Genomic DNA, 23,242 nt, shown 5'->3' with positions numbered 1-23,242 from the left:
TGCTGAGGTAAGATTGATTTCTTTCCATTTTGAAAAAGGGAAAAACCAAGCTCAGAGAGGTTAAGGAACTTGCTCAAGGTCACACAGCTGCCAGGTGGTAGAAACTAAAGAATGAAGAGACTTGGTAACCTAGACTTTACCCTGCCAGATGCTTCCTGGGGAGCTTTGAGAAAAGTTAAACCCTTTTAGAGCCTCAGTTTGTGCAGATGCAGAGGGGATGAAAAGACGAGAGGACAGAATAGGAGCCAAGAAGTATGGAGCTGAGACTCTGAAGGCCGTACACAAGTTGTGTTTCCACAATGTCAGCTTTATTCGATCATAAAACAAGATTAACATAATTGTAAAGCAGGTTCAGTATTTCAAATTCAATGACATTTCACTATGCGTTTAACTTGGCTTCATACAAGTCACACAAAATAAAGTACAATACAAAGTCATCCAACAAACACGATACAACATGGGTATGACACTTTTTGTAAAATATATATGAAATGAATTATTGAAAAAATCATCACACGCTTGGATATCATAGCAATATCAAATTATCATAAAGGTATTTATTTATTATTTTTAAGTAAGCTCCATGGCTAATGTGGGGCTTGAACTCAGGACCCTGAGATTACAAATTGCATCTATGCATGTTATTTTTACCAGCTTCCCTGCTGCTGAAACTCTGATGTCATGGCTCAAAGGTAGAGACACATACCTTTGTGACTGTTTGCCTTACCAATTGGCTGGGTAAGGAGAAGGTTCCAGCTCCCAACCTCTCTACCTTCCTGCCACAGGACCCTTGTACATGCTATTTGTTCCCTCTTCCTAGGCATTATTCCTCCCTTCACTTGGTTAACTCCCACTGATCACCGAGATTTTTGCTCCCCAGCTGCTTTCACATGTAGGTTTCCAGACTGAATGATTGATTTTTAAGTAAGCCCTACACCCAACGTGGGGATTGAACTCAGGACCCCAAGCTCATGGGTCACATGTTATGCTGACTGAGCCAGCCAGGCACCCTGGGGAGATTTCCTAATTGATTAGAATTTCATGGCTTCAGAGTTTTATTAGTTAGAATTTCACAACCAGAGAATGCTATTGATTAGAATTTTATGGCACCAGAGAAGTATTGATTAGCCCCAGAATTCTATTACTTAGAATTTCATGACTTGAGAATGCTATTGATTCGAATTTTATGGCAGGCGTCTTGATGTTCCATCAATGCATGCTTCCCCCCAGACACCCACACAGATCCTCAGCTCTCTGCTCAAACTGTTACCTTCTCAGGAAGGCCTTCTCTTATCTCCCTATTTCAAATGGTCTGCCACCTGCTCCTGCTTTATTTTTCTCCATGGTGATGGTCACCACTTAACACAACCAATACATTATTTACTGCCTCCTGTACTAGAATGTCAGAAGCTCCACCAGGGCAGGGATTTTTATCTGTCTTGTTTACGGCTGTATCCCTAAGACCTAGAACAGTGCCTGGCACATAGCAGATGTTTGGTAAGTATTTGCTGAATGTTTACAAATGAATCAATTACATTCAATAACATAATGAATAAACTGTTGTAATTATTACATAAAGGTACCATGCAATCATTTAAAAAAAAAAAAAGTGACTGCCTCCCTTCTGTGCCTGACTCAATACTTCAACTCATGATGGAGAGGGGAATGTCTCGCCTCTCTCTAGTTACATCCCTCTTCCTAAGTCAGGGATCTCATCTGAGTCAAGATCTAGACTCCTAGGAAAGGAAAAGGAATTGAAATTGGTAGGTAGGTCTAAAAGGGGATACCTATAATCTAGAACCCCACTAACTTTTCAGACCTCAAATGTTACCATCACCTTTTCTAGGAAGATCTCCCTGATGGCCAGATTAACCTGGCTCCTTTGTCAAATGCTCTCCAACTTCCATATACCCTGTTCACAGCACTCTGTACTGTTTGTATTTAGGAATAGCTAGGTGACTCTTGATATCTGTAGATAAGGATCACATCTGCTTTGTAACTTCTGCCTAGACCAGTGCCTGGTACACAGCAGGTGCTCCAGATCTGTTTGTGGAATGAATGCATGAATACCATAACACACTCCTGCTAGGATGGAAAGGGATCTGCTAAGGTCAATAGCAGCCAAGGGTCGGAGAAGGCCAGGAGAAGGACCCTGAGGGGACTCTGAGTTTGGGTCCCCAGCCTCCCTCTGAGGCCATCTCCAGGGTAAGGGGTAGGGTAGGAGTGGGTAAACCTTTTCTATACACGGATAGTAAAACATAGGCTGCTGCTGTTGTAGCAATTAGTCATAGACAATATGCAAACAAAAAGTCAGCTGTGTTAAAAAAAAAAAAACCTTCACTTACTGGGGTGCCTGGCTGGCTCCTTTGGTAGAGCATCCGACTCAGGGCCGCTGAGTTCAAGCCCCACCTTGGGCTTGGGCGTGGAGCCTACTTTAAAACAAACAGACCAACAAAAAAACCCTTCACTTACAGACCTAAAATTTGAACTTCATATTAAGTTTCACATGTCACAAACAACATTCTTACTTTGGTCTTCTCAATAGTTAAAAGGTGTAAACACTTCATAAACAGTAAAAAACAGTGGGGCAGGCAAGGGGTATAATTTGCAAAACCCCAAAATAAAACTTTAAGTGGAAAGTAAGGGTGAGGGACTAAGATGAAAGAGGGAAGTTTTCTAAGTCCTCCATGCTGCACGAGTCTCTTAACCACTCAGCCTCAGGCTCCTCCTTCAGAAAGGGGAGAGAATAAAAATCCTTGGTTCCCTAGGTAGTCCTGAGGATTAACGGAGGTAACGCCTTGCCTCCGTCCCAAACAGGCAAACAGGCGGTGGGTTGGGCCACTAGGTCACTACAGTTACTAATAATCATTATTATTATTACCACAGGGACTGTGGGAGGAGCAAATGGGAGGACGCTTGCAAATCCCCCAGCAAAAATGTCTGGCACGAAGGAGACCTCCATAGAACCTCCTAATTTCCTGTTTTCCACTCCCGCCTCTCATGCCACTTCTAGGTCCCTCAGGATAGACCTCTCCAGCATCCTCCACCGGCCGCCCAGGCTCTCCTGCTCCCCACAGGCCTTGCCCAAGATTGGAGAAGGTGCCCACAGCAGCTGGCCAGGGTATGGGAGAGGGCCGGGTGTGGAGGGAGGAGGGTTCTGACCGGGTCCCCCGCCCATTGTCTGAGCCAGCCCGCCCGCCGGCCAGCCCGCCAGCCAGCTGATGTCCCCAGTCTCCGACACCAGCTGGCTGGCCCCACCCCAACTCCCCCTCCTCCCAGGCCCTCCTTGTCACTCAGCCTCCGCCTGCCCCCACCCACCCACCCACAGCCTCGAAAGATGCTGGGTGTGACCAAAGGATCTGAGCTTTGTCCCCCAAATGGTAGGCTGATTTGCATTCCTTTGGCAATTTGCACACTCCATTCATTTGTAGAGAGCTAGAAGTTGCAAAGCCTGCAGGGGTCTTTGGGTTTATCTGAGTGGGGTTTGAAAATGTGATTTTGGGTGTTCCCTTTCAGCCTTCAGCACTTCCTTATTCTGGAGCATTGGCCAAACGATGTTGCCATTCTGATCCTCAGTTTCCTCATCTGTAAAATAGGGACAATAACACCTTTCCTACAGAGTAGTAGTGGGGTGTAAATAGGAGAACGCATGCAATGTAACTGGCACAAAGTGTATGCTCAACAGATGTTTCTTGCTATATATCATCATATATATGTATAATAGAGCCAACTGTTAAACCTGTGCTGTCCAATAAGGCAACCACTAGGCACAGGTGGCTATTTAAACTTAAATTGGCACTTTAGTTCATCAGTCACACCAGTCACAGTTCCCTCTATAGCCACAAGTTCTGGTGGCTGTCATACCTAGCAGCGTAGATATGGAACATTCTCATTACCAAAGAAAGCTGTATTAAACTGTGCAGATGCAAACCTTTCTAATTCTGGAGCTTTTCTCCCTTTCCCAAATAGGGCTCTCCCTAAGGCAGTCTGTCTCCCCGCCCCCTTCAAGGTAATAACCTTGGTGAGTGGGTGTTCTTTTGTTCTCTGCACCTGGGCAGGAGGGTGGAGAACAGGTGTGGAGCTGTGCCCTGGAGCACTAAGGGGGTGGGCGCAATTGTCCGAGTTGTAAAGCAAACAGCTGCACCCAATTCTGCCCTAGCCACCAGCAGGAGCCTCCTAGGGCCCGGATGTGGATGAGGGAGGGGAGACACTGGGAGTTTCGGCCCCTGTCCCTTCCACCTCCCAGAGGCGGCTTAAGGTCACACAACATGTCTGAGCCTGGGATGAGCAGTTTCCAGCACAGCTGACACCTGGGGAAGGTGTACCAGATGGGAGGCCCAGAGTCGGGGGGGGGGGGGGGGGAGGATTAGCAACCTCTCAACGCCGAGGCTCAGCTGCACCAGGGGCTGAAAGGCATAAATAGGTCACATTCAGACTATTTCAAATGATATGCATCCTCTGTGGTCCCACCTCACTTCAGGAGTTTAACAACCCATAGCCGGACATATATATTTCCATGTGACTGTCCACTGGCATCCCAAAGTCAACATCCTTGAACCTGAATTCTTGCTTTTGCCTCCAGGATGTGTCTGTTCATCCTGCAGCTGTCTCCACCCCAGGAGATGGCTGCCGCATCCTTTCAGTTGTCTGACTCAAAACCTTAGAATCATTCTTTACCTTTCTCTTTCCCATACCCTACAAAGGAACTATCGGTAAATCCTGTTGGTTCCACCTTTAAAATATGTCTTGAGGGGCGCCTGACTGGCTCAGTTGGTGGAGCATGTGACTCTTGATCTCTTGACCTTGGGGTTGTAAGTTTGAGCCCCACGTTGGGTACAGAGATTACTTAAAAATTTTTTAAATCTTAAAACTATAATATGTACATATATGATATAAGATATATATATTTCATATATATATTGAATCCAACCCCTCCTCACCATCAGCCTGCTGTCACCTTGGTCTGAGCCACCATTGTCTCCCTCCCAGATGGCTGTGGCAGCTTCCCACCTTTGCCTCCTCCAGTATACTCTTCACCCCAGGGGCATGGAAATCGCTTCACTCCTGAGCTCCAAACTATTTAGTGGCTCTGAAATTCACCTGCAACAAAGTCAATTTCCTTACTGCTGCCTACTGAGCCCCATTTATAGGGCCCTGAACCCCTTGCCCAGACACATAGTTCGGTGTTCTTTCTGTGCCTTGCACACTCCTGCCTCAGGACCTTTGCTGCTGCTACCCTCTATCAGGAGTCCACTTTTTTTTTTTTAATTTTAATGTTTATTTATTTTTGAGAGAGAGAGAGAGAGACAGACAGACAGACAGACAGAATCCGAAGCAACCTCCAGGCTCTGAGCTGTCAGCACAGAGCCCGACGCTGGGCTTGAACTCACAAACTGTGAGATCATGACCTGAGCCGAAGTCGGACACTTAACCTACTGAGCCACCCAGGTGCCCCTACCAGGGGTCCCACTCTCACCTCAAACAACTTCTAGCAGCTTTCTCGCCTTCCTTTTTTTTTTTTCCTTCTTACCCTCTTACAGTCTTAGGAATGGAAATACCCTCTTCAGAGAAGGCTTTGTCACCTTATATAAAACAAACAGCACTCAGTGGGTCCTCATGCCTTTGTCTTATTTTTCCTCAGAGCACCTATCATAGTATTTATTGACTTGCTCACTGCCAGTCCATTGTCTGTGTCCTCTCACAAGAAGAGTGGCTCCATGGGGCAGGGATTTTCGCTATCTTGTTCACCGTTATATCCCCAGTACTCTGCACATAGTAGGAGTTGAGTCAAGGAAGGAAGGAAGCACAAGCCTTGTGCTAAGAACCATGTCAAGCACTTAATATGGCTATCTCATCTAATACCCATGGCCCCTAAGGCAGGCACTGTTATTATCTGGCTGTGCAGATGGGGAAATGAGGCTCAGAGGTAATGACTAGCCCCAAATTAGCAACAGACTAAAGTGTGTCTCTTGTACCACTCCCCCACATACGATCGGAATTGACAGTCAGGGAGCTGTAGGAGACTGAATTCTGAGTGCCCCAGGTCATTTAGTTGCATCAGCACGATGTCTGAAACCTTCTACTCTACAAGTGGGCAACTCTTAATAGATGAGTCTTTTACATGTTCTTAGAGGGAGCTCTAAATCTCTGGGTTTTTCTTCTCTTTTAGTGTAGCTTGTGGTCAATTGTTTAAAGGAAAAAAAAAAGCAGCAGCAAATCAGAGCTCTCTAGGGAATACTTGAAACCTTTCATATATGCTCCCTTCCTTCGGGCTGTCACATCCTTTCCCTGGTCTCCAAGTGGCAGCCCACTGAAAGGGTAGTGTGGCTGAGGTCTGAAAAGCTTAAGGGGACAGGTAAAGAAGAGGTGAGAGGGATGGGGTCTGAGATACAAATAAGGGCCAGTCAATATAGGACTTTGTAGGTCCTGGTGGGCAGTTGGAATTTTATTCCCGAGATATAGAGGAGTCTTCGAAGTAGTTGTTTTCTTTTTTGATTTCTTAGTGAGGGACAACATATAGAGCACAAATCCTAAGTGTGAATTTTCTCAAGCACAGCACACCTATGTGAAGGTGAGCACGCAGATCAAGAATCAGAATTATCACCAGCCCCCAGAACCTTCCTGGAAGGCCAGCCTTGTCACTATCCTTCCCCCATCCTAAAGGTCTCCACTATCCTGATTATAACAGCACAGATTAAGTTTACTTATTTTTGAAATTGTATATGTAAATGGAATCACACAGTAGCTACTATTTTTGTGTCTGGCTTCTTAAACTCAACATTATGTGAGATTAATTTCTGTTGTCTGTATAGCAATAATTTATTCACTGTCATTGCTATGTAGTATTCTATTGCTGGAATATAGCACAATTTGCTTATCCTTATTCTCCTGTTGACAATCACTTGGGAACTTTCTCGTCTGGGCTCCTATAAATAATGGTCCTATAACTGTGTATGGGTCTCTCATGAACAGATGTAAGCATTCCTCTCCACTAGCTACCTAGGAGGTATCATTACAGGGCAGGCATATGTTTAGCTTTTTAGATACAGTTTCCTAACTGGTTCTACTACTTATAGTCCCACCACCAGAGTATGAGAGTTCATGAGAGCTTCAGGTAGAGAGTGACACAATCTGTGTCCTAGTCCAACATCTATGGACTAGATGGCACTGTCTATGGCACTGTTTCATCGAATACCATCAGACACTGGCCCAAGGACCAGCCATAAACAAGACCTCTGCCCCTAAGGAGTTCACAGCCTACATAGAGGGTTTAAAACTGTGCTCCAGGGGCTCTTGGCTGGCTCAGTCGGTAAAGACTTTTGATCTCAGGGTCATGAGTTGAAGCCCCACGTTGGGCATGGAGCCTACTTAAAAAAAAAATTAAAAAACAAACCTGTGCTCCAGTGGGGTTTATGGGGTCTAGGCTCTGTACAAGGGACCCTGTATTGTCTGGAAGGACCAGGGTACCCGGAGAAATAAATGGCAGTGGAAGAATATGACAACAGTTAGACAAGGACTTTAAGATTAGTTTACCTCTAGGCCTAAAGAAATTCCAGGGACCAATATGGGCAAAGGCCTGGAAGACAGTGCCATCTGCAGAAGACCAAGTATGGTGACCTGGAGTAAAAACGTAGGTTCTGGGATCGGTCACCAGTTGTGTGTACTGAGACAAATCACTTGATCCTTGTGGGCCTCAGTCTTCTCATCTGATAAAAAGGATAATATGACAGCACTCAACCCAGCAGGACTGTGAACTGCGGCTTGAACTTTGCACATAGTACCTGACACGTAGGAAACGTTCAATCAATGTAGCTGCTCTGAGTATTTCTGTGTGGCTGGAGAGGATAGCAGGGAGGCAGAAGATAAGCATAAGCGAGATTGGAGTGTGCATGTACAGCCTCGCATAGTTCCTGTCGGGCAATGAGCATCCAGCTAGCATTTAAAGGAGGCTGGAGAATGGGCAGGGAAACTACATCAGAGGTGAGTTGTGGTCAGATCCTCCAGCTGCAGAGGACAGTTAATGAAGGGAGAACCTTAGAGGCAGGAAAACCAATTAGGAGGCCTTTTAATAAGCAGTGTACAAGTCTGCAGGTATGACATATTTTGCAATAAAATGTCTAAAGGGAGACCAAAAAAATAAAGAAGTGATGAGAACCTCCACCCGGACAGAGGAAAAAGATATGGATTCTGTGAAGTCAATGGGATGAAGCGCAGTATGGAAGGTGAGAGAAGCCAGCTTCTGTATCAGTGCCCCCAAGGCAGGAGATGCACTCCTTTGGGGTGGCATCCACTTCTCTTCTTGGGCACTTCTGAGTCTCATGAATTTACTTACCCTTCAGGGAGCAAAACTGGCCATTAGCAATGTATCACATTTTCATCCATAAATTTGGAAATGTTCTACAATAATTTTCATAGCCATTGTTAGGGTGTTGTGAGATGCGCATCCTCAACTACTGATGGAAACAGGATTTGGTAAAACTGTAAGCGTTGTCACTACTTGATCCAATAATTCCATTTTGAAAAATCTGTTCCTAGAATCAGAAAATAGGTATGACTGGGGGCGCCTGGGTGGCTCAGTTGGTTAAGCGGCTGACTTTGGCTCAGGTCATGATCTCGCGGTCTGTGAGTTCGAGCCCCGCGTCGGGCTCTGTGCTGACAGCTCGGAGCCTGCAGCCTGTTTCAGATTCTGTGTCTCCCTCTCTCTGACCCTCCCCCATTCATGTTCTGTTTCTCTCTGTCTCAAAAATAAACAAATGTTTAAAAAAATAAAAAAAAAAAAAAGAAAATAGGTATGACTGATGCATAACGATGTTCAGTGAGGCATTATTTATAATAGAAAAAAATAAAAGAGCAGCATCCTTAATGATTATAGGGGTCAGATTCTACCAAAAGCAGAGTATCCTATGATCGTCCATTAAAGTAACATTTATGAATAATTTTTAGTGACATAGAGAAATGCTGTGTATAGAATAGCAAAAAAAGGCAGGATGCAGAAATGTGTTAGCAGCACGACCTCAATTATGAAAATATACTCAAGAATAGAAAACAATTGAGAAGGCTATATAGTAAAATGGTGAGAGCATTTACTTTTCAGTGTTAAGAATTAACACTTTCATTTGCTTCCTAATCTTGTTATAGCACACGAACTCCTCACCGTGAGTATGCTCACATTCCTCTTGTGATCATAAATAATAATGAATTTTAATAATACAACTCAGCTGGTTCATCTTTCCTCCTGGGGGCTCTTGGACTCTTCAGCCTTCTACGGAGAAAAGGTCTTGCTTATTAGAAAAGCCGCAGCCATGCCAAATATTTCTCCAGTGCACAGATAGGCTTTCTAAAGTGCCACGGACATTTCAGGCTCCTGTTTATCCAACAAGGATCATATACCTTTAAAGTGCTTCCCCTCACTGACTGTCATCTGGCCAGGCCTTGTGTTTATCATACATTAGCACAAGGGGCATGGCCAGTGCAGATGGCAGGCAGCATGCCTGTCTCCCTGCCACCCATCTTTATCCTCTTAGTCACTAAAGAAAAACAATCACTTGGTTTGGACAAGAAACAGCCAGAGCCACGAGCAAATTTCCTTAGGTCTATCAAATCTATGATTCCTTCAGAAAGTTGCAAGAAAATGTCAGAATTCTGTTGTTGTTGTTGTTGTTGTTGTTGTTGTTTTAATTTTAATTTTTAAAAAAGTAATCTCTACACCCAACGTGGGGCTCAAACTCACAATCCTGAGATCAAGAGTCACATCCTCCACCAACTGAGCCAGCCAAGTGCCCCAAGAATGTCAGAATTGAATTCTGTCACCTAAGACTAAGCTTCTGACTCAGGCAAATTTTTCAGTAAGTCTCTTAACCTTTCTGAGATTCAGTTCCTTTGGATGGAAAACGGAGCTGTTACAAAGGTGAAATCAAATTCAGTTTATAAGGCCCCTGGCCCTGGGGCGCCCAGCGGTCTCAATCCATGGAGCCTGAGACTTTTGGTCTCAGGCTTGTGAGTTTAAGCCCCTGTTGGATGTGGAAATTACTTTAAAAAATTTAAAGAAATTTTTAAAAAGAAAACTTATAAGGCACCTGGCCCTGACTCTAACTCCTAAATGTTAGTGTCCCTGAGGCCTTAGGTAACAAAATCAAGGAATTGGTACCTTAGGTAACCAATCAACCACAGGCTGATGCTCTGTGTCTCTGATGTTTCCGGAGGGCCTCTCTTCCCCACCTTCAACACACATACACACCCTACCATTTTTTAAGCAAAAATGATGAAGTAGTGAACCTGTGGAGACTAATTCATTTTCTCTACATCTGAAATGAGACAAAACTTGGGAAAGGTATAGATTTGAAATCAGGCCTACCCAGGTCTTTAGCAAGAAAATTTTATTTTCAAAAACAGTGGAATGTGGTATATCCAAACAGTGGAATACTACCTGGCAACAGAAAGGAAGGAAAATTACTGCTAGATACAACAACACAGATAAATCTCAAAATCATTATGTTGGATGACAGAAGCCAGAAAAAAGAGTACCTGCTGTAGGAGTTCATTTACATGCAAGTCTAGAAAATGCAAACCAGTGCATAGTGACAGAAAGTCAATCAGTGGCTCCCCGGGTCCAGGTGCAGATGGAAGGATGGATTACAGCAGAACAGGAGGAATCTTACAGGGGTGATGGAAATGTTCTGTATCTGGATAGTGCTGGTGATTTCACAGGTATATACAACTGTCAAAATTCATCAAATTGAGCCCCTTAAATTGATGTGGCTTGTTGTACATAAACAGTATGCCCCAATAAAGTTTTTGTTTCTTTTTTCCTTTCCCTTTTTTTTTTTCCAAGTAAGTTTCATGCCTAGCACAGAGCCCAACGCAGGGCTTGAAGTCATGACCCTAAGATCAAGAGCCACATGCTCTACTGACTGAGCCACCCAGGCACCCTTCAATAAAGATAAAGGTTTAAAAAAGCAATCATGGGGGAGCACTTGGCTGGCTCAGCTGGTAAGAGCATGCAACCCTTGATCTTGGGGTTGTGTGTTCGAGTCCCACATTGGGTATAGAGATTACTAAAAATAAATACATAAACTTAAAAAATAAAAAAAAAAAACAATCAAAAGAGTTGGGGACGGGCAGAATGGGGAATAACTGCTAATGAGTATGGGGTTTCTGGTGCTGGTTACACAACTCTGTGACTACTAAAAACTACCATATTATATACTTTAAATGGGTGAGTGTATGGTATATGAGTCATATCTCAATAGAGCTGTTAAACAAAAATCAATCATATAGCTATAATGATAGAGATCAGAATAGTGGTAACCTTTAGGTCGGGTATTGACTGGAAAGGGAAACTAGGGAGCCTGTTAGGGTGGTGGAAAATGATATAAGTGGTAGTTACAGGTGTTAAGCCTGAAATAATTCATTGAGCTGTATGCTTGGGGTTTGTGCATCTTGCCATACCTACACATTATACTTCAAATTGTCACTTTTACTTATTTTTTTAACTTTAATTTAGTTTTTAAAGATTTTATTTACTTATTTAAAAAAAATAAACTCTTTGGGGCTCCTGGGTGGCTCAGTCAGTTAAGCAACTGACTCTTGGTTTTGGCTCAGGTCATGATCTCACAGTTCACACATCGGGCTCTGTGCTGATAGTATGGAGTCTGCTTGGGATTCTCTCTCTGCCTCTCTGTCCCTCCCCTGGTCGCTCTCTTTCTCTCAAAATAAATAAATAAACTTAAAAAAATTATAAATAAATAAACAAACAATTTGCCCAATGTGGGGATCGAACTTATGATCTTGAGATCAAGAGTTGCATGCTCTACCAACCAAGCCAGCCAGGCATCCCTCAATTTTTCACTTTTATATTATTTTATTTTATTTTTTACATTTATTTATTTATTTTGAGAGAGAGAAAGCACGAGCAGGTGAGGGGCAGAGAGAGGAAGACAGAGAATTCCAAGCAGGCTCTGTGCCGTCAGCTCAGGGCCCAGGACAGGGCTCGAAGCCAGAACCCTGAGATCATGACCAGAGCTGAAACCAAGTCGAATGCCTAACCAAGTGAGCCACCCAGTCACCCCAATTTTTCACTTTTAAATTTACTTTTGAAAAATTTACATAAAATTCCTTGGAACTTTAAAAAATGTACAGTTCTACGAGTTTTGATAAATGCATACAATTCTATAACCATCATGATAAACGAGATATAGAACAGCTCCATCAGCCCCAGAATTTCCCTGTGCCCTTTTATAGTCATAATTTACCCCTACCATAAGTGCCTGATGACACAGATCTATTTTCTGTTCCCATAATTTTGCCTTTTAAAAAAATCCTGTAAGTGGAATTACAGAATATGTAACCTTTTGAGTCTGGCCTCTTTCTTTCTTTTAAGTACTCTCTACACCCAACCTGGGGCTTGAACCCCAAGATCAAGAGTCACATGTTCTACTGACTGAACCAGCCAGGTACCCTGAGTCTGGCTTCTTTGAAATTCATCCATATTATTTTGAGTATCAGAAATTTGTTTCTTTTGATCTCTACATAGTGTTCATTTGTATGACGAACGTACCACAGTCTGTTTATCCATTCACTAGTTGAGGGACATTTAAATTATTTCCAGTTTTTGGTAATTTTGAATAAGGCTGCTATAAACAGTCATGCACAGGTTTTTGTGTAAACATAAGTTTTTAAGGGCACCTAGCTGGCTCAGTCTGTGGAACCTACAATTTTTGATCTCAGGGTCATAAATTCAAGCCCCATATTGGGCATAGAAATTACTTAAAAATAAAATCTTAAACAAACAAACAAACAAACAAACAACAGGGGCAGCCGGGTGGCTCAGTTGGTTAAGTGACCAACTCTCAATCTTGGCTCAGGTTACATTCTCATGGTTCCTGAGATCAAGACCTGTGTTGGGCTCTGGGCTGACAGCCTGGAGCCTACTAGGGATTCTCTCTCTCCCTCTCTGCCACTCCCTGCTCATGCATGCACATACCCTCTCCCGCTCTCTCTCAAAATAAATAAACTTAAAAAACAAACAAACATAAGTTTTGGGCACCTCAGTTGGTAGAGCATCTAACTTCGGTCCAGGTCGTGATCTCACGGTTCATGAGTTCAAGCCCCACATTGGGCTTTGCACTGACAGCTCAGAGTCTGCTTGGGATCCTCTGTCTCCCTCTCTGCCCCTCCCCTGCTGACACACGCTCTTGTACATGTTCTCTTTCTCTGAAAAATAAGCATTTAAAAATATATAAAAAATAAGTTTTTAAACCAGGCTTGCATTCCCAGGATAATCCCAATTTGACCATGATGCACTTTCTTTTGGTACTATCTTTTTTAAAAATGTATTTATTTTTAAATTTATTATTATTTTTTTTACATTTATTTAACTTTGAGACACAGCACAAGTGGGGGAGGGGCAGAGAGAGAATGGGACACAGAATCCAAAGCAGGCTCTGGGCTCTGAACTGTCAGCACAGAGCCCAATGCAGGGCTCAAACTCACAAACTGTGATATCATGACCCGAGCCGAAGTTGGATGCTTAACCAACTGAGCCACCCAGGTGTCCCTAAAAAATTTTTTTCAATGTTTATTTCTTTTGAGAAATGGAGGTGGGGAGAGAGAGAAAGAACCCCAAGCAGGCTCCATGCTGTCAGTGCAAAGCCTGACATAGGGCTCGATCCCATGAACTGTGAGATCATGACCTGAGCTGAAATCAAGAGTCCAATGCTTAAAGAAAAAAAAAATGTTAAAAAAAAAACAACAAAAAAAACAAGAGTCCAATGCTTAACTGACTGAGCCACCCAGGCCCCTCTGCATTATCTTTTTTATATACTGTTTAATTCAATTTGTTACTGTTTTGTTGAAGATTTTTGCTTGTATATGTCTTCATGAGACATATTAGTCTCTAGTTTTCTTTTTTTGTAATATGTTAGCATGGTATTGCTATCAGGGTAATCTTGGCTTCATAAAATGAGTTGAAAATGCTTCCTCCTTGTTTATTTTCTGGAAGATATCACGTAAAATTGGCATTATTTCTTCTTAAATATTTGGTAGAATAAACCAGTGAAACCTTTTGGGTCTGGAGTTTTCTTGGCTAGGAAATCTTTAACTATAAATTTAATTCATTTAACAAATACTGAATCTGAATACCCCCCCACCCCACCAAAAAAATAAAAAATAAATAAAAAATAAATATTGGAGTATTCACATTATCAATTTTTTGAGTGAGTTTTAGTGGGTTGAGTCTTTTAAGAAGTTGGTCAATCTCATCTGAGTTACCAAATTTACAGGCATAAAACTTTTATTTATTACCCTTTCACTATTGGTGAAGTCTATACTAACATTCCTTCTTTCATTCTTTTTTTTTCCCCCTTCCATCATTTTTAAAATTGATATATTGTTACATTGTTTTATATATATATGTACATATATATATAACAAATTGATATATTTGTTAGTCTTGTTAAAGGTTTATTGACTTTATTAATCTTTTCAAAGAACTAGAAATTTTGGTTTCATTGATTTTTATTCCTTTCTCACTTCAGTTGAGTTCTGCTTTTTTTTTTTTTAATTTTTTTTAAATGTTTTTATTTATTTTTGAGACAGAGAGAGACAGAGCATGAACGGGGGAGGGTCAGAGAGAGGGAGACACAGAAGTGGAAACAGGCTCCAGGCTCTGAGCTGTCAACACAGAGCCCGACGCGGGGCTCGAACTCACGGACCGCGAGATCATGACCTGAGCCGAAGTCGGCCACTTAACCGACTGAGCCACCCAGGCGCCCCTGAGTTCTGCTTTTATCATTATTATTTCTTATCATCAGCTTGCTCTGGGTTTTATTTGCTTTCTCTTTCCAGGTTTGTTGTTGTTGTTGTTGTCTATTTATTTATTTTGAAAAAGAAACAGAGAGAGGAGGAGGAGGGGCAGAGAAAGAGGAGAGGGAGTCCCAAGCAGCCTCTGCGTTATTAGAGCAGAGCTGACGCAGGGCTCAAACCCAGAAACAGTGAGATCATGACCTGAGTCAAAATCAAATGTCAGATGCTCAACTGACAGAGCCACCCTGCCCGCCCCTGCCCCCCCCCCCCCTTTTTAAAAATAAGCTCTACACCCAACGTGGGGTTTAGACTCACGACCCTGAGATCAAGAGTCCCATGCTCTACCAAGTGAACCAGCCAGGTGCCCCACCACTGGACATCTTAACCCTCAGCCTTCTAACCCTATAATCTATTCTCCCCACAGGAGGTAGAAGCATATTTTCAAAATGTCATCAGGTTAGGCCACTAACCTGCTCCAAACCCTGCAAAATCTCCTGCTGGTCTTAACAATGAAATTCACATGCTTTCCCGTGGGTGCCAAAGCCCTGCAATATCTGGTTCTGCCTCCGCTCCTGGACTCATTTCCCACTATTCCTCTCATCCACACAGCTTCAATCATATTGACCACTTTGTGTCTTACGTCCGGGAAGTTTATTTCCTACTCAGGGCCTTTGCATTTGCTGTCCTCCCTACCTAGAACACAATCGCTCAGATATTCCTATGATCTGATACTTCATTTCACTATGGTCTCATTTAATGTATCATTTCAGAGCTACTTTCCTGCCTACCACTATAAAATGATAATCCTCATACTTCTTGAACCATCTCTCTCTCCCTTACTCTGTTTTTGACATTAAGTTATACTTCCACTTGTCTGTTTCCATAGACTAAGCTGCATGTGGGTAGCAGCAGTACCTTACTGATTACTTTATCCTAGCACAAGGCTTAGCACAAGATAGGTACTTGATAAATATTTTTCAATGAATAAATTAATTCTTTCCTTTCTTGAATATACTTCTATGACCCCCAACAGTACGTGATGGGAGGGACCAAAGGGGAGACTAGAAAGACTGTTATTTGCAGTCTCACGGCCCCTTGTGTCTATCTCTACTTTAATATTTCCCTTATTTATTTAACAGATACTTATGGAGTTCCAACTCTGTACCAGACACTGGAGATACAATGGTGAAAAAAGCAAAGTTTTTACAGTTCTCGTGGTCTACAGAGAATGATGTATAATAATTCAGAAATGGAGAAAATAATAGGTTATATGCCATGAAGAAGAGGTGCATGGTATTGTAGGGGTGGATATAAGGAGTTCTGACAAGTCTGGAGGGTTAGAGAGGGCTTTTCTGAGGGAGTACCACATGAGCTGATACCTCAAGAGTATGTAGGAGTGAAGTGGGGGGTGGTTGTGTGGAAGGAGGAACATGGCTCCCACAGTTGAGGCTCAGAGCTCTGGTATACACTGGGTCTCAATAGGCCTGTCTGGTCAGCATGAGGGTGATGGAGATGTGGTCACAGAAGTAAGCCAGGTCTGGCTAGGCAAGGCAGGACAAGTGAGTCTTCAGGAAGTAGAAGGCATTGTTCTTTTCCTCCACCTCTAGAGGGCAGCCCACTTACTGTTCCAGGCCTGGAATCTTCCTGATCATGGGTTTCTAAATCAGTTTTTTGCTTCAAATGATTTTGAGAAGCACTGAATTAGGGACTAATTTCTCACTAAATGTTTGACAAATGAATTCATGCTTGTTGGGCTGAACGTGGTGGCAAAACATTCTTTGTGCAGCCTCTCTGGGCAACCAATTTATAGTATATGATCTTAGGCAGTTAATTATCTTCCCTTCTTCCTTGCTTCTTCCCAGACTTAATTCAGCAAACATTTCTTAAATGTCTGTGTCATAAAAATATTAAAAATGTTGCACAGTCATTATATCCCAGATAGCCAAGTGCTAAGTGAAGGCAAGGCATTATACAGCAGGATTCAAATGGTAATGGAATTAAAAAAAAATTTGGGGGCCGGGAGGGGGGTACCTGGATGGCTCAGTCGGTTAAGCGTTGTACTCCTGATTTCAGCTCAGGTCATAATCTCATGGTTCTTGAGTTCAAGCCCCACATTGGGCTCTGCACTGACAGTGTAGACCTTGCTTGGGATTCTCTCCCTCTCTCTCTGCCTCTCTCAAAAAAATTTTTTTAAAGTAGGCTCCACATCCAACGTGGGGCTTGAACTTATGACCACGAGATTAAGAATCACATGCTCTACCAAATGAACCAGCCAAGTACTCCAATAATGGAATTTTTTTTGAGCATCTACTATATACTAGCAACCTCAAAACATGAAGGATAGAGACTGGGAGTGGGGTGGGGGTGAGACAGTGAATAGGAAGAGAAATTTTTTAAAAAGTGCATATAATAATAATTGCAACATTTTAAAAATGTACCAGGCACTGTGTTTTTCATGCAACAATCTTATAAGCTATCATGAGCCACTTGCTGAGGCTCAGAAAGATGAAATGACTTGTCTGAGGTTGTATAGATAGTAAATGTGGAGCCATGATGTATATCCAGGCTCTGGTATGTGGGCTCTTCGATTTAATACCATTTTAGAGTAAATATAATATATAGGTGTTGAAAATTATCCAATTATCCCAAACTTGGAGTAAAGCAAAAGAATAAATTCATGGAACTCCAATTTGCTTTTCCAGTTCACAATATGTGTTGGAAACCCTTTCTTATTACCACAAGTAGACCTACTTTTTACATGTTGCACATTATTTTCTACAGTTTATTTCACTAATTCTCCATGTAGGACACTCAAGCCAATTTTTATTTTTGTTCTTATAAATAATTCTGATATAAACTTCCTTCCTATGCATCTTTTTGTGCACATAAGCAAGTATTTCTTTGGGATGGGGACCCACAAATGGAATTTCCAACTCTAATGCATGAAATGGGGCAACTCATTGTTTTCCTGACTGTAAGAGAGGTTGAACATCTATTTTTTTTTTACACAACGTTTTTTTTTTAAGTTCATTTTTTTTTAATTTTTTTTTCAACGTTTATTTTTTTGGGACAGAGAGAGACAGAGCATGAACGGGGGAGGGGCAGAGAGAGAGGGAGACACAGAATCGGAAACAGGCTCCAGGCTCTGAGCCATCAGCCCAGAGCCCGACGCGGGGCTCGAACTCACTGACCGCGAGATCGTGACCTGGCCGAAGTCGGACGCTTAACCGACTGCGCCACCCAGGCGCCCCTTAAGTTCATTTTTGAGAGAGAGAGAGACAGCATGAGTGGGGGAAGGGCAGAGAGAGAGAGAGAGAGAGAGAGAGAGAGAGAGAGAGAGAGAGAATCCTAAGCAGGCTCTGTGCTGTCAGAACAGAGCCTAATGTGGGGCTCGAGCTCTGGAAACCATGAGATCATGACCTGAGCCAAAACCAAGATTTGGATACTTAACCCACGGAGCCACCCAGGTGTCCCTGAACATCAATTTTAATGTTTATTAGCCATTCACATTTTCTTTTCTGTGTATTGTCTATTCATCCTCTTTGTTCATTTTTCTTTATTTTTAAGTAATCTCTATGCCCAACGTGGGGCTCAAACTCATAACCCTGACATCAAGAGTTGCATGCTCTACTGACTGAGACATCTAGGCATCCTAACCATTTTTCTATTGAATTATCTTTTTCTTCTTAATGTTTTATAGTTCTTTATTCTGAATATTGATTCGTTGTTGAATATGTTGCAAATATTTTATCCCAGTCTTTTGCTTGTAAAAGAAACCAAACTTTACTCATGGTGTCTTTGTACATGGAGGAGTTTGGAATTTTTAATGTTTTAATTTTAATTCCTGTTTTTGATTCTTTGGGAGGCAGCTCAAAGAATTGGGTCTGAAGTCAAAGTTTTGAGGATCCAACCCCATCTCTGCTTTATGTTAACAGTAACCCGTGGGCAAGTTGGTCGGTGGAAAAGCCCTTTCTGCATGTATAGAAAAGGGAAAATACCCCTCTCCCTCATTGTGAGGATTGACTGGATGAGTGTATAAAAGTAGCACCTGAAGATGATGAAGTAATACAACGGTTATTATAGCTAACGGTTATTAATATTGTGATGACATTTTAGACATTTATAACAGAGTAGGCCAAAAGGGGGTAAGTGACTTACCCCATGACTTGTTCAGGGCGACAAGGCCTTAACCTGGAGAACTCAGGTGTGGCGCTGTCCCCTCCCCCCTAAGCTCCACCCCCTAGGCCCTTGCCTCCACCTCCCGGCCTGGGTCGCCGCCCAGGCCACAGCCGGAAGCCCAGTGGCAGACGAGTGGGCCTTGCGCGTGACGGGCGCGCGTGACACAGGGGAGGCGGGCTTGAGAAGCTGGATGCGCCGGGATAGGGCGGTAGGTTCGCGCGGAAGGGGCGGGGCTTAGCTGGAGCGGGTCTTGGGGCCGGGCTTCCGTGTGCGTTGGTCGGGCGGGCGCGCGGCGGGGGCGTGCCCGGGGGGCGGGGCGGAGCCAACCAGGGGGGGCGGGGCGGCGCGCGGCCTAACGGCAGCGTTGGCGGCAGCGGCAGTGGCGGAGTTGGGGCTGGCGAGCTTTGCTGCTCCAGGTCTCGCGGCGGCGCCTCCGAGGGACCCGGGCCGCGGGTGGAGGCGGGAGGCGCACGGCGGAGGCGTGCGGCGATGGTGGGCGTCCCTGGAGCGGCCGCCTTCCAGCGTAAGCAGGGCGGGAAGGCGGGAGGCTGAGGGGGGCGTGTGAGGGGCCTGCTGCTCCACAGGCGCCAGCTCCCGAGAGGCCCCCGGCGCCAGGCCAGATTGGGGAAACTGAGGCCCGAAGCAGGGCGGCGGATCCAAGGTCACGCGGTGGGCCGGGCCTTCCCGGGTTCTCGAGGCCGCCCGGGCGCTTCCTGCGCGGCCCGGAGGGCTCGGAGCTCGCGATGCGAATGAAGCTGTGGGGACCGCGGCCTCGGAGCCCAGGCCGGGCCGGCGTCCATCGGACTTACTCGCGGACAAGGATTGTTTTGTCCTCCCGGTGCTGAGGCCACTGAGTGTTGTTTCTGGGGGAGTATTCCACACGCCCAATTTCGAGGGGTGTGCGGCGGATGGTGGGGGAGGCGAGGATGGCCTCTTTGAGGGGGCCTGTTGAGTGCAGGCTGGGGGATCAGACTGCCTGGGTTCACATCCTGGCTCCCCGGCTCAGGGGATGTGACCTTGGGTCTTTCCTAACCTCAGTTCCATTCTGCAAAATGGGGGTGTAGAGAGCATTTCCACATCCCCACCCCCATCCCCTCCGCCACGGTTCTTGGGTTTGTGAGGCCAATAGAATGCTTGGCACAGACTGGGACACACACAAGCGTGAAAGCTGTTATTACTGTAATCGCTGATAAATCTCATCCAGGGTGAACCTCACTCGGAAAAGCCCGAAATTGGGCTCTAGTTGTGTATTTGTTTTACGATTTTTGTCTTAGGTTAGTCCTGCTTTATGATCCAGTTGTTTTTCTTACCTCCATTTCTCCATTCCAGCATTTATCTAGTGTTCCTCCTAGAATTTTGAGATCCTGGTGTCTCTTAACAACAATAAAATTTTAATTGTTTCTCGTTACAATAGCAGTGATAGTCAACATTTTTTCAGCAGCAGGCATTTTGCATTCTATTCATTCAGTGCTTCTTAAATCATCTATTAAGTAAAAAGTACCATTCTCAGCCATGGGAATATAACAACAAACTAGATGGACCAAACTCAGTCTTTAAGTTTAGTTTGGGGAAGGGGAAGACAGGTAAATGAGGAAAGCAATAAATCCATTTTGCATGTTTTCTCTTCATTTAATCCTGGTGACAGTGTAAATAAGAGTTAAGAATTTCAACATGACCATTTTGCAGAGGATGAAACTGAGGAACAGAAGGAACCCTGTGATCTAGCCTCAGAGCCCACGTCCTTCACAAAAAAGGGAGACTTTACACAGCCTCTCTTCTTTGACACTCATTAGATACTGGATTGAAGAAATGCAAAGTAGATGCATCCACCAATGCCTCTTCATAGTCAAGCCCAAAATCGCTGCTTTTCGTAGTTTGATCTGTTCTTCTTGGAGCTTATAACAAAAGAGAGGCAGAGCTGACCCTTTAGGTCTAAGATGCACCATCTCTGTGAAATGAAAGGAGTTTTAATCTGAACTTAAATGTTTTATGTCCAAATCTCTTTCATGCAATTTTTGGTTTACAATATGTCCCCAAAGTACAATTTTAGTTCTATTATGTAACAAAGTTTTATATGTTTGTTTATTTTAGTGTTCCTAAGACAATTCTATGTTATATTCTTAGCATACTTAATACACACTTTCTTTTAATCTGGAAGCATATAGTAAACTGAATTAAAATATTGAGAGGATTTTTTTCTGTGAGGTTCCTGTGATACAGTTAGATTCAGCATTGACCATCTGCTAAGCTCCAGGCCCTGTGCTGGTGTAGGGCTTACAAAGATGAATAAAAGCAGACTCTTGCCTCTAGGAGCTTACCTATAGGCTTGATTGGCTAATGTTTTTAAGGGAAGTGCCGGGCAGAGAATGTAGGAACTCTGAGTCCTTGAAGCGGGGCGGGGGAGTAGTCTAGAGCATTGGCCTAAAATGTTTTTCCATGTTCTTTGTATTAGTAGATAGGGTTGAGTATGCACATACATGTGAATGTTTTAAGTTACAATTACATTGCTAATTAACTGTAGTCTATGTTAGGTACATTTTATAACATGCAAAAATAGACCTTTTTTGCAAAAGGATGATCTAAAATGTGAGAAGTTCCAATTATTGTTTTTTCACATGTTGGTGAATAATAACTGGGCATCTTAGGGGTGGGGACCTTTGGTCTTGTGGTGGGACCTTCTTCTTAACCTCTGAGGTTGGCTGAAATTCAGTTCTGGAGTTGTGCTGAGGTTGAAATCTTGGGGTCCAAAATCCTATTAGCTTTGAGACTTTGGGCACGTTATTTAACCTTTTTGTGCACTTTATTTTCCTCATCTGTAAAACTGAGTTGATGAGAGCCCCTGCCACATTTACAGTTTTGTGATGATCAGTAATATGTATGTGGTATGCATATGATAATATATGGGAGTACTCATACTGTGCTTGACATAGTGTTCTGTGTGCAGTTTGTGCCTGAGGGTATAAAGAAGACTTAGGGTCTCACAGGCTAGTAGGGGCCCTGCACCTGTACGTGGATAATGATAGTGCTCAAAGCAAAGTCTTTTGAGAATACAGGGTTGGCATAACTAATTGTTCTTTGAGGGTCCAAGTAAGTTTCAGATAAGGAGTTAACATTTGGACCAGCCTAAAAAAAAAGAGGGGCTTTTTTCCAGGAGGAGGAGGGGTGGACCTCTTGTGTGCTTGGTGAGTTGTTCTCCAGATCTGGACCTGCAGGGAACCTGATTGAAGCTTTTGTGTACCTTGTTGATAGGATAACAGTGAGCTCTGGCTGGACTTGTTCTGGCAGGGGCCAGATGGCAAGGAAGCCCATTCCAGAACTTTCCACAATACAGCAGCTCTTTTCTCTCTGGTGACATTTGACCTCATTCTGCCTTCTTAGTTATCTAAGAATATAAACTCCTAAATGTAAGCTCCTGCATTTTTGTGATCTTATTTTGCCTCACAAGGTAAGTGGAAAGTCCCTAAGGCTGGAGAAAGGTCTGTAAATTATTGGACTTTCAAAGAATTGTGAAATTACAAGTAGAATGGTAAATGACCACACTTGCTAGTGAACAAACTTGATTACAAATATGGTAGACAGGCCCTGTGCCTTACCTAATTCAAAAGGGGTGAGAATTGTCGTGTTCAGTAACCCTTTCCTTATCTGGCATTTGTCCATTAGCATGAAAGAAGAGATGGGAAAGTTTACCTGAAAGACTTCCTGGAGGTTGAATTAGGTACCTTCCATTTGCTCTTCTAGGTCCTACTTTCCATCTGTTGCCTTTTCTCTGCCCTGGAAGGCTGACTTATGCGAACTACATCAAGAGCTTCCTTCTCATCTAAGGTTAGGGAATTTTAATTTCCTTTCTCCCTTCCTATGGGTGTTGCCTCTGGCTGGCTGTTCCTTGATTGAAGATTGCTATTCCTCGAAAGGAGGGTTCTTTCTGCGACTCACTCCTTTGGATTTGCAAAGTTTTAATTTCCTTTGTTCCTCAGGCTTAGAAGTGCTCTCACTAGTCCCAGGATACTACAGCTATTCCTTGTGATTATTACCTATTTGGTCCTGTTATTAAACCCTCCTTACTCTGGAGTGTGTTATCTTTCTTGCTGGGACCATGACTATGATTAAAACTTGTATACCTAGTTAATAGCAAAACACCTCAGACTTTCACTTAGAGCTCACTCATATTCTGCACATTCTCCAAACAAAGATACCTGTCTGAGCCCAGCTCATAAGCAGATTTTAAAGTTTATTTATGTGTTTAAGCAATCTCTATACCCAA

General features: G+C 43.4%; 1 protein-coding gene and 1 long non-coding RNA gene across 5 annotated transcripts in view; one reads left to right on the top strand and one right to left on the bottom strand.

Moving 5' to 3' along the window:
* Positions 1–291: 291 nt before the first annotated feature.
* On the bottom strand, positions 292–19,148 carry LOC123384322. The gene is made up of 2 exons (XR_006595236.1): positions 18,961–19,148; positions 292–2,432 (listed from the first exon to the last, which is right to left on the bottom strand). It is a non-coding gene; the product is annotated as an uncharacterized LOC123384322 (long non-coding RNA).
* Positions 19,149–19,326: 178 nt separating this feature from the next.
* Positions 19,327–23,242, top strand: part of CBFA2T2 (CBFA2/RUNX1 partner transcriptional co-repressor 2) — a 140,695-nt gene continuing 136,779 nt past the window's right edge. For 3 of the 4 annotated variants that reach the window (XM_006929846.4, XM_006929844.4, XM_003983612.5), the window contains exon 1: positions 19,327–19,504. In XM_006929846.4, coding sequence (XP_006929908.1) covers positions 19,471–19,504 — 34 coding nt within the window. In that variant the 5' untranslated portion in view covers positions 19,327–19,470. Of the gene's footprint in view, positions 19,505–22,719; positions 22,804–23,242 lie in introns of all 4 variants that reach the window. The other variant, XM_006929845.4, reaches the window with a different exon arrangement.

This window comes from Felis catus, chromosome A3 (genome assembly GCF_018350175.1).
Source record: "Felis catus isolate Fca126 chromosome A3, F.catus_Fca126_mat1.0, whole genome shotgun sequence".
Classification (NCBI taxonomy): domain Eukaryota; kingdom Metazoa; phylum Chordata; class Mammalia; order Carnivora; family Felidae; genus Felis; species Felis catus.
This window is presented reverse-complemented; position numbering and strand designations above follow the sequence as displayed.